General features: G+C 38.7%; 2 protein-coding genes across 5 annotated transcripts in view; one reads left to right on the top strand and one right to left on the bottom strand.

The window, feature by feature from the left end:
* RB1 (RB transcriptional corepressor 1) overlaps positions 1–5,695 on the top strand; it is a 71,709-nt gene extending 66,014 nt beyond the window's left edge. The window contains exons 22-27 of the mRNA XM_021528421.3: positions 688–801; positions 886–1,052; positions 1,909–1,939; positions 2,263–2,408; positions 2,657–2,706; positions 3,656–5,695. Of these exons, the coding sequence (XP_021384096.1) occupies positions 688–801; positions 886–1,052; positions 1,909–1,939; positions 2,263–2,408; positions 2,657–2,706; positions 3,656–3,729 (582 nt within the window). The 3' untranslated portion in view covers positions 3,730–5,695. The remainder of the gene's footprint in view (positions 1–687; positions 802–885; positions 1,053–1,908; positions 1,940–2,262; positions 2,409–2,656; positions 2,707–3,655) is intronic.
* A 1,058-nt stretch (positions 5,696–6,753) lies between these two features.
* Positions 6,754–13,545, bottom strand: part of LOC110469558 (RCC1 and BTB domain-containing protein 2) — a 32,966-nt gene continuing 26,174 nt past the window's right edge. For all 4 annotated transcript variants that reach the window (XM_021528424.2, XM_021528427.2, XM_021528422.2 and 1 more), the window contains one exon: positions 6,754–10,409. In XM_021528424.2, the coding sequence (XP_021384099.2) occupies positions 10,269–10,409 (141 nt within the window). In that variant the 3' untranslated portion in view covers positions 6,754–10,268. The remainder of the gene's footprint in view (positions 10,410–13,545) is intronic.

Here is a 13,545-nt window from a genome sequence, read left to right on the forward strand (position 1 = left end):
ACTTCCTTGGAGCATTTAGGGAAGAGAAGCAGCTTACTTTCTACAGAAGCTTTCAACAGAAACATGGTTTGATAGCAATAGAGATGTATGGCTATATATCAAACAGCTGTGTATGTATTAAAGTTACAGGCTTAATTCTAACATGAAGAAGTTCCTTCCTTCACAGGAACTTCAATGTACTGAAATTTTTGCACAGCACAGTAATTAAATTAATAGAAAATGCCTCACCAGTTAATGGAACTGTAGCATCCTCTCAGTAGCAGAATTTCTCATAGTCTATTTGTGGATCTTGGCTAAACTCCAGACTTCTGTCTCCAAGCCTATAGAACTATTTTATCCCCATCAGGTCAGTAATGAGTTTTTTAGCCTTCCAAGGCATGCACGGTAGTCTAGACTTTTTGACACATGTGTAAAAGCAAATTGTTCTTCAATTTGGAAAATGTTAGAACTACGTTCACACCAAGGGGCTGTGCCAGTTAATGAAGTAGGTGCTTGTACTGGTGTTCAAAGACATTTGGAAAAATCCCCAACACTTTAGAGAAGTTACAATGGCTTACATACAACTCATGTGCCATCCTAGCTCTTAAACTAACACAGACTTTGAGTGACTTTATGAGTTTGTCAAATCGAAAACTTTCATTCCTTTTATTTTTTTTAATCTGTGCATGATTTTCCCATTCTATGCAGACTTTCAAACGTGTTCTTATCAGAGAAGAAAAATATGACTCCATCATAGTCTTTTACAACTTAGTGTTTATGCAGAAGCTGAAAACAAACATTTTGCAGTATGCTTCCAGCAGGGTAAGCTATTATCTCTGTTCATTATTTAATAGACTAGAAATATATAGGCAATAAAACCTTATGATTATTTTATTATTCTTCTAGCCTCCCACTCTGTCACCTATCCCACACATTCCTCGTAGTCCATACCAGTTTTCCAACTCTCCTCGGCGTGTCCCTGCTGGCAATAACATCTACATCTCACCTCTGAAGAGCCCATACAAATTCTCTGATGGGTTTCAGTCACCCACAAAGATGACTCCAAGGTCTAGGTACGTTGTTGACAAACCCTTTTTTACTAAATTTAAGGTATTTGGGAGATTTTAGTGGAAGCAAATTGGAAAACTGCAGTCTAGGTTGTCAGTGGTCTGTGGCCATAATATAATTTCTGATTTTTTTTTTTTTTTTTTGTGTATTTGGAATCTTTATTCATCATTCACCACTTTTGGGTTGTGCTCAAGGAGGATTTTTGTTGGTTTTTTCTCTTTTTTTCCTTACCCCCCACCAGAGAGGAGTTTCTTGACCTGGTTGCTTAGAAGTTGTTGGCTTTGACCCTGCATCACACTCCTGAAAAGCACAGATGAGCTTTGTCAGCTTCTTTAAAGGGAAAATACTTTTTTGCAACAAAACATTTGTTTAGCTGGCTGAACAGAACGTTTTAAATGGTTGGTCACTGGTTCTTAGCAGATGAGGATGACAGTAAATGTACAAGTTTCCAGTGGCTATTCAGACTAGGATCAAGTGAATCCCACTGTGCACAAAAGTTTAAATGTTATTGTGTATTTTAAGTTGAAGTCCTGCATGATTTTGATTAGCAGACATAAAGTTAGAGATAAGAGGATGATTGTCTGGGTACCCAGCACTGAAGGGTCTTCTGCTGATACAGGACAGACTATGGGGACATCTGGTTCTTTCAAGCCACAATTTCATTTCTGTCTGTGTGATTCAGTTTATTTGGTGATTGAGCATTCACTGGCTCAACACAGTAAAGCACAATATGGATCTGCACTGTTAAAGCAGGAAGAGAGAGGAAGAGACCTTGTTAATGCCTTGTGCTAATCTGTGCAAATTAGTTGATGCTTCTGTCATTGTTAAGTGCATCTTAAACTTCTCTTCTTCATTTGGCAGAATTTTGGTGTCCATTGGAGAATCATTTGGGGTGAGTTTTAACATCTTTTATGTCTGGTCTTAAAATGCATGTAACTTTTAGAGGAATGGGATAGCATGCTCACATCTCCAGAGCAGGCCAGTGAGTGTACCTGATTTAATATAGTAATTACAGGGAAGTTCTGTAAACTCCTTTCAAATATCCAGCCTTCACTTTCAAAATGTGTTGCATTTATTTTAGTTGCTTTGGCACAAGATAAGGGTTCCTAAAACCTCCAGAGTTTTAGAACTCCTAATTTTTTGTGGAGAATCTGGAAAGTTGGAGTGTTTTCGGGATTTATTGGCAATTCCTTTCCTATTTTCTTGTCACTTCAGACTTATGAAAAGTTTCAAAAAATAAACCAGATGATGTGCAACAGTGAGTACCAGCTGAAGCGCTGTGCAGAAGCAGGAGCTGCTGCCCCAAAGCCACTGAAGAGGCTGCGCTTCGATATAGAGGGGACAGATGAGGCAGATGGAAGGTGAGAGATTGTCCTGGGCTTTTCAGAGATCTTGCATATATTGAGTTTTTGGGGCCTTCATCCTACTTCTTCCTGATATCCTATATTGTGTTAATTTGCAAGCTTTAGCAGCTGTATCAAATGAGAGATGGAAGCATGAAGCTCCTCAGTTACATGCTTTGATGTCAAAAAGCAACTCACTTGATTTAAAGTTTAGGTTATGAAGGTAGTTATTTTTATTAATTTAACCTTATCCTTTCTTTCTGCAGTAAACACCTACCTCAGGAGTCCAAGTTCCAACAAAAGCTTGCAGAAATGAGTGAGTATTACTTTGCTTATAAATTTGCAGAGCACTGAGAGCTTGGGCCCACTCAGATGAAAACACTGTTCAACACTGATGTGATCTGGATAATTTGCTTAGCTTTTGTACTTCCTGCATATAATCTTGAAAATGCAGATTACAAAATGGAAATTTATGTATACAGGAAAATCATATGTAGGTTTTTTGTTGCTTTGCTTTTATAGGTAAATGTCTGAGACTGCTTTTTCTTCTACAGTGGGTCAGCATTTCTTTCAGATCTTATGGCATCACTTTTCTGTTTTGAAATGAAATTTAAATCTAGCTCATGAAAAGCAAAATGGCCCCAGCCCCACATCTGAGTTGTGTTTTCCACTTGTGAGAAGGAGCATGCTTGGTCTGGCCAGGCATTCTCACTCTCTGAGAATCTGAGCTCTGCAGCTAAGCAGATTTGGCCATTAAAAACTCTTACATTGCTCATCAAGATAGGTGTGAGTGTGGATCCAGGTACCTCTGTTTTTAAGGTATAGAAAATGTTTTAGTGTTGACTTATGGCAGGGTTAAGAAAGGGAGCTCCGTCCAGAGGTGTTGGTGTGTGCCACTGAGGGGAAAAGACATTCCTGGGCAGGCTGTCTCTGGCATGTGAGCACAGCTCAGCCTGCAACCTCTGCCTGGCTACAAGGCAAGATTCCTGATGTGACACTGACCATCTGCCCACCTGGAGGATGGAGATGGACACAATGAGGGGACAGAGACAATGAGAACTGAACAGGTGGAAGGAATTTCATAAGGTCTGTAAGATTGAGCAAGAATGGCTGAAACAGTGCAAAATTATGTGTCCATCCTATTGAGGAATTCAGTTTGTTTACAATAGAATAATGTACTTCTATCCCATCATTACAAATTTTTTTAATCAGTCTGAAGTAATTATGAAGAAAATATTTCATTCTTTGTTGGGTTTTCTTTGTAGCATCTACTCGAACAAGAATGCAAAAGCAGAAGCTGAACGATGGAAATGATACCTCAGCCAGTGAAGAAAAGTGAGATTCTTCTCAGGAAGAAGGGCCTGCACCACCAGCCCTCTTAAGATTGTTTTTGCTTTACAGCCTTCACTAATAGAGTTGCTTTTTAGTTGCTTTTTATTCCAAACTGCTAGTTGAAAGCATTTGTGCTTTTTAAATTGTTAAATGTTTTCCATGATACATTGCCTTATGATGTAGCATATATACAATGCAAGCCACTGAATTTAATTTATATATTTTTTGAGAATTTTTAAAAGGTCTTGGAAAGTGTCTGAATTTCCTGTTGCAGCATTACTGATTTAAGTCAGTTCAGTCTCATTGGATTGAGTTTTTTATGTCTAAAGATGAAAAGTTAGCTAGAGTGATTTGAAATGCACTAATTTTGTTTCTTAGATTTGATTTTTAGATTTTCATTACTTGCAAATTTTGAAAATGGTGGGCCAATTACTGCAGAGATTTCTGTCTCTGTTCATAATTAACACATCAAATTCCCATTAAATTAAACTGGGCAGCAGCTGGGGGCCTTGCAGAGAAGGGGCCTCGCCTCAGGAGTACCTGATTTCAAAGTGAGCTCAAATCACAGCCTTACTGCTGAAACCAACACTTGGCATTTTGTAGTTTTGCTTCCCCAGCTCTCACTTCAGTGTCATTTCAGAGGGCAGTTACACTGTCCCTCAGTTTGAATTTCTTGGATTATGAATCCCAAGAAGATTCATTCCAGAATCCCACAATGAATCTTCCAAGAAGCTGAAGCTTCTTCCCATATGCAGAGTAGTTGATGTGCCCTTTCTTATCTTGGGAAACCTCAAGTATTAAAAGAAAAAAAAAAACCCACAAACCACCCCCCCTCCCCCCAAAAAAAAACCAAACAAACACAAAACAAAAAACCAAACCTGAACCCCCCCTCAAAAAACAACAAACTTAAACCATACCTGGTATACACAAGATTCCAAAATTCTAATGATGCAGAATTTTCTTTATTTCTTCAAATTTTCACCTAATTGTAGCCAAGCCAAACAGCTTGAGGAACAGCTGGAAGCTGAGTGTCTCCAGTTGGGTTCCAGGTAAGAGCAGCCTGGTCTCTAAAAGCACAGGGCATCCCCCATTGACCTTGCTGCAGCCTCTGCAAAAACCTGACCTGGGTGAACCCACGCTGGGAAAATCCATCTGCCTTTACTGAAAAGGCAGTTAATTGGGCAACTTATGAATGGTTGCAACTAGCAAAAAAACCCAAACAAAACCATCCAATACTTTTTAATGTTTTGTATTTGTAAGTTACTGATTCAGATACTGGAACTTTTTTTGTAATAAGAAAGTTTTGTTAAAATAGCCAATTAACAAAAGCACATGCTTTATTTCCAGAGGATTAAAATACAGAAAATAAATAGTCTTGCTTTAAAACTACCCATTTTTATGAATTTTAGCTTTTGCAGCTTTTTAAATTAAGAACAAGTACAGTAAAAAAGCATGCTATTCATGACACAAATGTTTTAAACCAATGTCTTCCAGGGAACTTATTTACAAATTGTTTAGCTGATCCTAGAATACTTAGAGTAGGAAGTTTTTTAACGATCCATTCTTGTGTTGATTCAAAGCTAACCCTAGAACTACTAAAAATTCTATGAGCAGCAAAAACTATGAATTAATTTTAAAATAATATTGAGGGATTTTTTAGACTCAGTATGGCTTCAGCTTCCTTACTGAAAAATGCACACAACTTTCCAGAGTATGTTATGTTTGTTTTCTCACTTTCTGCAGTTTTATAGAAAGGATACATGTTAACAGTGGGGTGCACTGACTGTAAGCCCCGTTACAGCAGTCCTTTGGCAAGAGGGATGATACAGTATTTAATAGATTCATTCTTTACTGTGACAATGAATTATTTTTGGTTCAAACAGACTGAAGGCTTTACATCAAATGTACAATATTCTTTTATACAACTAATCAGTTTCTCGACTTTCAAGATAAATAAAATAGCTTTTAAAGGATTTATAGTCAATGTTTTTCTTATATTAGGTGATTTCCTATGGTACCTATCCAAATAAATACATATTGAAATTAATGGCTTTTTATTATATATGGAAATCTTACTGCGTTTGACAGTACTTTTCTTAGAGTGAGACCTTGCTGTACTAAAAATGGCCTGGAATATTGAAACTGTTCCAGGAAAAATGAAAATTTGGAATCACAGCAGAAGCTGAGCACAAAATGTGATGGCTATTTTAGGTGCTTACCATCAAGCATCAATTTCTGTAGAAAGCTGAAGCTCTGGGTCTAAGATGAGGTCAGGTAAATTATATCCTTTAAAGGCTCATTTCTGTCCATTGATGCTTAAGGGAATGGAATCTATCAGCTTGGCTCTGTAGCCATCTGAAGGTGGGTGAGCCAACTCCCAGTCTCTTCATCTGATGTTTTATACCTTAATCTCTTCCTGTTGTCCACTGTTTCCAAATGCTGTTTGTTCCTAAATGTCATAGGAGCTTGTTTCTTCTCCCCTGCCTTTGGAGTTGCAAATGAAGGATTTTGTGCCGAGGCAGCGCTCATGCAGAGGGGCTGTACTGAACAGCAGGTTCCTCAGAGGTACCAGAACAGCCACAGGGAGTGTAAGGGCACATTTTCAGGCACAGGAGTGGCTGCAGGAAGACACCTGTGTCACATGTGAAGCAGCTGAAGAAGATCATGGCTGTGTGACACCAGCACACAGTACAGGCTGAAATATTTTAAAATGTAACAAGCTTGTCATAATGTACATTTGCTTAAGAAACAATGATTGGTGTTCTGTTCTGATGACCATTTTATTAATTACATTTTATTAAGTCACCAGAGCATTGATTTATTTTAAAGGTGGAAATAGACTTGAAGAAATTCTCCAGTTTAAAAATGTGTTATCTGGTGACAGTGATTTCATAAGAACACAAATAGCCTTAAAGGTACCTCTGTGAAATATTATCTGGTTTACTTTTTTTATCCCCACACACAGTCAACTCAGTCTACAAGCATCAAACTTCCTTCATTTTTACTGAAAAGAAAAAAGTCCCACTCAAACTGTTTTAAATATTATGGCATTTTTATTAATGGTCTATTAAACCAGGTAAGCTTACAAGGAAACAAAAAAAATCATTTATGTAAAATCAGGCTGTAAATTTTTTGTAAACTTTCTATGTCATTGAGTGGTGGGCAATGAATCCTGTCTCTCTGGGGCAAATAAATGCTTTTACAAGGAAGGCCCATGGAAAGTGTTCAGATAATAGAAAACCAGCAGTTCACATAGTTACCAAGCATTGTAACAACTCTACAGGTGGGTACTAGATGACAAAGCAGTGCTGGCTTTTAGCTTCAGTAACTTAGGATAACCTTCAAATGATCCTACCCATGTAATTTGTTTTACTTTCCAGACTCCTTTCTGGAAAGTGGAACATTGCTCTTTATTTAAACCCCAGACACAGTTTCTGCTTGACCAAATTGTCACTTTTTAATAAATACCTTTTTTCTGTGGTATCATAAAACAGAACAATACTTGATTAAGTATTTAACCTGCAAGATACACAAACAAAGGTTGTATCAGTCTCACCACAGTAAAATGAATCCCTAACAACTTCTGAATTGTCCCATGGTTGGTTTTCAAGCACATATTTACATCCATGCACCCACATTTAACCACCTAAGCCAGTAAGGGTGTTTTTTTTTTTTTAAACACATGCAACAGAAAATTAAAATTTAAATAAATAAATGTTTCTATGAAAGTAACACTATCACAAGTAGGTCAGATGACACAGAATAAAAGCCAATGCTGACACACTGCATCTTTAGAATCACCCTCATTCAGTCCAGAAATGCTTTTTCTCAAAACTACAAGCTTTGTCTATTATTCTGAAATTGCAAGTAGGCTTTAATGCATATGGTTGGTTGGAAATAATGAGCAGGAAGGAAGTAAACTGGAAAAAAAAAGACACTTGGTTCTAAAAGCCAAAGATGTCTTGTTCCAAGCAGCATGCCATTTAAGCTGCAATCTCTGTTCAACTACTTTGTTCTGAACTTGAGCTAATGGAGGAGAGTGGTGTCCCTCTCCTGTGCTATCATTCTATGCAGCAGCATCCCCAGAGAGCCAGAGAAGGTTTCTGATAGATCTTGAGCCAAAAACCCCCTCATCATGTCACATTTGTAGTTTTCTGTTTGATTCTTCCGAGTAAAACAACACAAACATGTGGAGAGACCTTTCATAATACCATAGGAGAGCTGGAGTGACCACTGCCAAGCCAGTACCAGGGGTGGAGGTGCCCAGCTGGTTCCATTTCCCAGTGAGACTGGCTGTGTGCCAGTGTGATGCCATTGGGGTGGGTGGGACAGCGGCTGGTGGCAGCTGCTGCCCCAAGGCTGGGACATGGTTGTACGCCCTCATTCCATGCACTGCCACCCTGAAGGAAGTGCTGGCAGGTGACTCTGGCATCTCAGACTTACCCAGGGATGTGCAGCCTTGGCTTACATGGAATCCCTTGTGTCCATACTGGTATGATCAGTGCTGGGCTACAGCACACAGGGTTGGCATTAAAAGTGTGCCTTACTGTGACACTGTTTCACTGTCTGCAGCAACATCTGTCTGTGCGCTGGTGTCAAGTGTTTCTCAACACAAACTTAACAAAACCCATCTCCTCCCCCAGCAAAGCTGTGTTTTTGATAAATCTGCATTATCTATTGGAAAGGGTTTGACCACCTCTGTTTGAATACAAAACACTGACACAGCTGCTGAGAACAGATTTACGCTGCTGGAGGAAGTCGTACTCACCACTGAGGGGGTGGCAGAATGTGCTTGTTAGCAGTAGATAATCCAATATATTTCTAGTGAGGGTCTGAGGCAAATGTCTCAAACACAAGTAAATATTTACCACAGCATTTTCTAAAGTACTTGCTCATCACCCTCTTCCTAAGTAAATTCTGCTACCTGTGTGCTTCACCTTTCCATTCACACACACAGGGCCTGGGGTGTAGGGGGTACTAGTCACTACTACTCTTCCTCTTTTTTCTCCTACTCTTCCACAAACATCAGAATTGTTTGAGAAATGAGCCTCCAATATAGTAAAGAACAGCTATTTCCACTTTAGACATGAAGCTGTGACAATTTAAGGGAATTAAGTTCTTGGAAACCACATTTCAGGATTAGAACAGGTCATCAAAGGATGCTGTGGCACAGCAGGGATCTGCAGGAAGGTTGCATGACTACTTACATAATTATATTTGTGTACTGAGCCTGGTCATCCAGTTTTTTGTCTTCCCCCTTTGTAAAATACTGCAAAAGGCACTTGAAGTCACTTCACTCAGTCAAAATCTTAAATTCTCAGGGTTAATTCACAGTTACCCGTTAGAAAATTCAAGTAAATGCTCCATAAGCTCCACACATCTTCTGTAATGGGGCAAATCTCTGTCTGTGCAGCACTGGGTGGGTTTTTCACCTTAATTTACTTCAGCCAGTTAGGAATGAAGCATCTACTCTACCTTAGCCACCAATGATCAGTGCTGGGAGAGAGGCATGTCCAGAGGGCATCTCCTCTCTCCTGAACAGTCCTGAAAGGAAAGTGGAGTAGTCATCTCACAGCTCTGACCACAGGAGAATGTGAAATACCATATTTGGACAAGACATCTTTATCACCATTTGGAATACAGTATCAGTTCACTCTTAAAATTTAATTAATTTGAAGTTACCACTTCAAAATCACCTTTTTCTCCATTTTTCTGAAGTTGATCTGTCTGAGGAGAGATAGTAAAACAGGAATAAATAAGCCTCAAGGAGAACTTCCTTTTCTTGAAAGCTTGTTAAGGTTTCTAACTAGGTGGTTTTCTTAGTAGTTAAACTCACAGCCTGACAATTCACATCCAGACAAACTTGGTGAGTGCTTCCATTGGGGTGCCAGGGACATATCTGGTGTAATGGAAAAGGAGATCCTGTTAATTCTGGCTAAACAATGAGAAAAGTGCTGGGAACTCAAAACTCTAATAGCCTGCTGAAGCTCCTCATTAATTAACTCCAAATAAACAGCAAGTGAGACATAACTGCCTACAAATCAGAAAGCCTCTCATCCTAAAGAACTTACAGTATTTTACCATATGTCCAGAAAAACAAGTTTGTATCTTCACTGGATCATAAAAAGGAGCCCACTATAGCACACTAACTGAGTTTTGAGACAAAAAAAACTCTGTGAAAGTTTTAGCAGCAAACAGGTCACTGTCCCATAAAATCCAAACACAGTTAAAAAAAAATAAAATTAGATAGACTAGATAATGACAAGCTTGGTTTGCTTGACTTTGAGCAGGAAAGGGTAGTTATTACATTAGATTTTTGTGTTAAATTCTGGCTTTTGGCAATGAACAGTCACCACACACCTACACTGTAGCCATCCTTACAACGAAGCCTACATGTTAGTGGACTTCTACACACTCCCTAAGCTGATGGGCACCGAGACTGTCCTTCCAAACCACTGCATGTTCTGACCTTGGAGGAGTTCTCCAAAGGAAAAGTATTTCCAGAAGGGAAGAGGACGTGCTCTTCAGCTTGGTAGTAGTCAGACCTCAATTTCGGAATGCTCCCACTCTGCTGGCTTTGCTAATGAAGTTTTTCAGGAGGTCATGGTCCATGTCTGCAAAGCCTTGAGTTTGTGTAACAACAGTCAAATGGTTTATGCAAAATCTGAAGCAAAATTCTTCCAAGTCCTAGAACAAATTTGAGTAATTTGTAATATGAATGACTGATAAAATTATTAACATTATTACTTTGTTCCAAATCTGTCATTTAATTAGAAGAGAATATACCAGATTGTGTCCATTATCAATTCCTTTTCTGATCCTTTTGATGAGATCACAAATGATAGGATGAATTTTTTTCATACAAACTATTCAATAAACACACTTGGAGAAAACAGGAGTAGCCACCTAGATCGAGTCTAGAACTTCATCACATTTACTAGCATTTATTACACATTCATTAGAAAAGTTACCAACAGGTGAAACCATCCAATTGCCCCAAAGAGAACTACTAGAGCATTAATAACTCTTTTCTTGTCTTCCCTGCACTGCATTTAGTAGTGGTCCTGTGAAAAACAGCAGATCTGCTTGTCATGCTGGAAATAAAAGCAAAATATGATGAAAAAGGAGATGATGCTTGCTGAACACAAACTGTGTGGTAGGATACATGCATATTCCATGGCAAACCTAGGAATTGAATCCCTATGTCTAATGGGATTCCCAGATAGCACAAAGGTTCTGTCTTGTCCTGGTCTCACTGTAAGAGAATGCTCAGCTGTTCAGCACAGGATGGGTACAAGCCATCAAGCCAAACAACCAGGACTGCATGCAGAAAATTCTTCCCACTCAAACTCCTCACAACAATGCCAATTCTTCTCTCCATGCACTGGCTCAGTCTCCTTTAGTTGGCTCCTATGCAACAACTTTCTGTGAAAAAAAATTAATTACCTTCTGCAGCCAGAGCTGGAGCCAGCAGCAAGGAAGACAGAATTGATCCAAAAACTATAAAACTCTTCAAGGGTTACAGCAAAAAGAGTAACCCATGCCAATTTGATCCTGTATTAACTATAAAAACATTGCAGCCTAGGATTAATAGTAGATTCCATGCTGCAAGATGTAACTAAAGCACAAGATATCTTTAAAGAGGAAATACAGTATAACAAGTATCTCTCATCAAAAACTACTGGAAAAGTAAAGTAGAAAAGGAATGAGAATAGAAGCAGCACAAAATCAGAGGAAATAAAAAAAAAAAAATCAAAGACAGTAACACCTTAAGTTCCAGCAGTGTTCTGAAATGGTACTGTGAGAACTTGAGCTGCTTTACAGTCAATGTGTGAACTTTTATGCTAGCTAAAATGATCAGCAGCTAATTCTTCTGATGCTGGTATGAAGAGGACCATAGTTCATAGAGAATCCCGATCACTCATTTTGGAGTTTCAAGAAATACTGTCTTTTTAATTCTGTTTTATAGAAGATGATTAGACTAAACTTTGCTACAGGTGTGTCAGAAATATGCCTTAAAACAACTTGTAGTAGAAACTCTATTTTCTGGGGAGAGGAAAATATATTTTCATAGTTCTTAAATTCTAACAGATGTATACAGTAGTCAACTCAGTCTTCATTTGCAAGGTGAATGGCATGTCACACACCACTATAATCTTTCACTTGCAGTGCTCATATTTAATGACAAAAAATGGAATTCTGTATTTTCAAACTTCCAAAATACAAAGCCTCTTTCATAATCCTTCTTTTGGCAGTTTTCTACTGAAGTCCTGACACAGTGCACATGGTTCTCAAACCAGGACTTACTATATTAATGTAGTACATAGAAGATCCTGGTTTATTCCACGATTCTTTAGACAAAGGTTATCCCTATATCTTTGATAAAGAAATCTTTGCTGCACTTCCACCCCTTTCTGAGCTGTGGGTGTAGGGAGGAGGGCAACAATACACTGCCAAGTTTGGCACATGCTGCAGCCAGGGCAAGTGAACCAATTCATCATCTGACAATTGTGTTAAACTGTTACATGTTTTGAAAGAGCAAAACACTGAATCATACAAGGAAGAGGAGGATAACATGTATTTAGTTATCCAGCCACACCCCTTTTATTGTGTCTCAGGCTTTGTGAACTCTGCTACTTTGTTCAGGTTAGTTTTACTACCTCACAAAATACCTAAACATACCTTTAACTACTTCACCAGATACAGACCAACCAAAAATACTTCGGCTTTGAAGATGTTCAGAAATTTTGGAAAGCTTGTAAGAGGAGAAACTAAAGAATAAAATTGTAATGAAAAATCTGCTGTTAAGAGAACCAAACTATTGCATCATGCCTTCCTGTAGAGTCTTCCCTGCTATGGTGGGCTTACTGCAGCAGCACGCCACACTGAAAGCACAAATCCTCTGTGACCCAGCCCTCCACGCCCTCTGCTTCTGATACCTGGGTTACAAATGCTTTGTCACTGGCAGCTGGCACTCTTACTATCTACTGATCTCTTGTTATCCTCTTTCAATGCATAGAACTCCCTGACTTCCAGTCTCCTCTTTGCAACTCCTACACAAATTCATCTCCTGTAGTTTGCTGTCTCCATACAGCACTAATGCAACATTTTTAATTCAGTTTGTTTCAGTTTCAGTTTGTTTCAGTCTCTTCTACTTGCCTCCCATACCTGAAAAGTATTTATAAAAATGTCCCCTACATCTAAAATACAGAAGCAGACTTTTTGAGTAATAAAACTCACCACACAGTTATTTCCACAATCACCACAGCATTAAGAAGATGAGAAAGGGAAAATGTCTTTGAATACCAAAAAAGCACGGATAAGAGGTTGAGTGCTAGTGACTCATTCCAGAAAAAAGGGCAGACCAGATGACAGGATATGGCAGGGGGTGGGGGAGGAATATTAACAATAGCTAATTTGTTGTATGTCAGCATAATTCACTGTAAACAGTACTGCAAACGTGGATTTTTTAAATAAAAGCACAAGCATAAATATGCAGGGACTTTACAGGGAATTTCTCCCACTACCTATAAAAGTCAGTACCAGAATGATTGTACCAGACTCCAGCAGACAAAATTACCAGGTGGAGAACTCAGGAAGTGAAAGAACAAAATCCAAAGGAAGAGATGCAAATGGCAGTGAGAAATTTGCATGCCATGCCCTGCAATGCCACATGACAAGGAAGGAAGCAGATTAAGAACCCTGACTCACAGGGCAAGCCAAAAGGGCAGGAAGAAAACACTAAACTGGGTGTTTTAAACTTTTTATTTAACAGCTTAAAAAGGGGAAAAAAACATTTGTTAAGCCAGAAAGGGAAATTACA

Source organism: Lonchura striata, chromosome 2, assembly GCF_046129695.1.
Source record: "Lonchura striata isolate bLonStr1 chromosome 2, bLonStr1.mat, whole genome shotgun sequence".
NCBI classification, from domain to species: domain Eukaryota; kingdom Metazoa; phylum Chordata; class Aves; order Passeriformes; family Estrildidae; genus Lonchura; species Lonchura striata.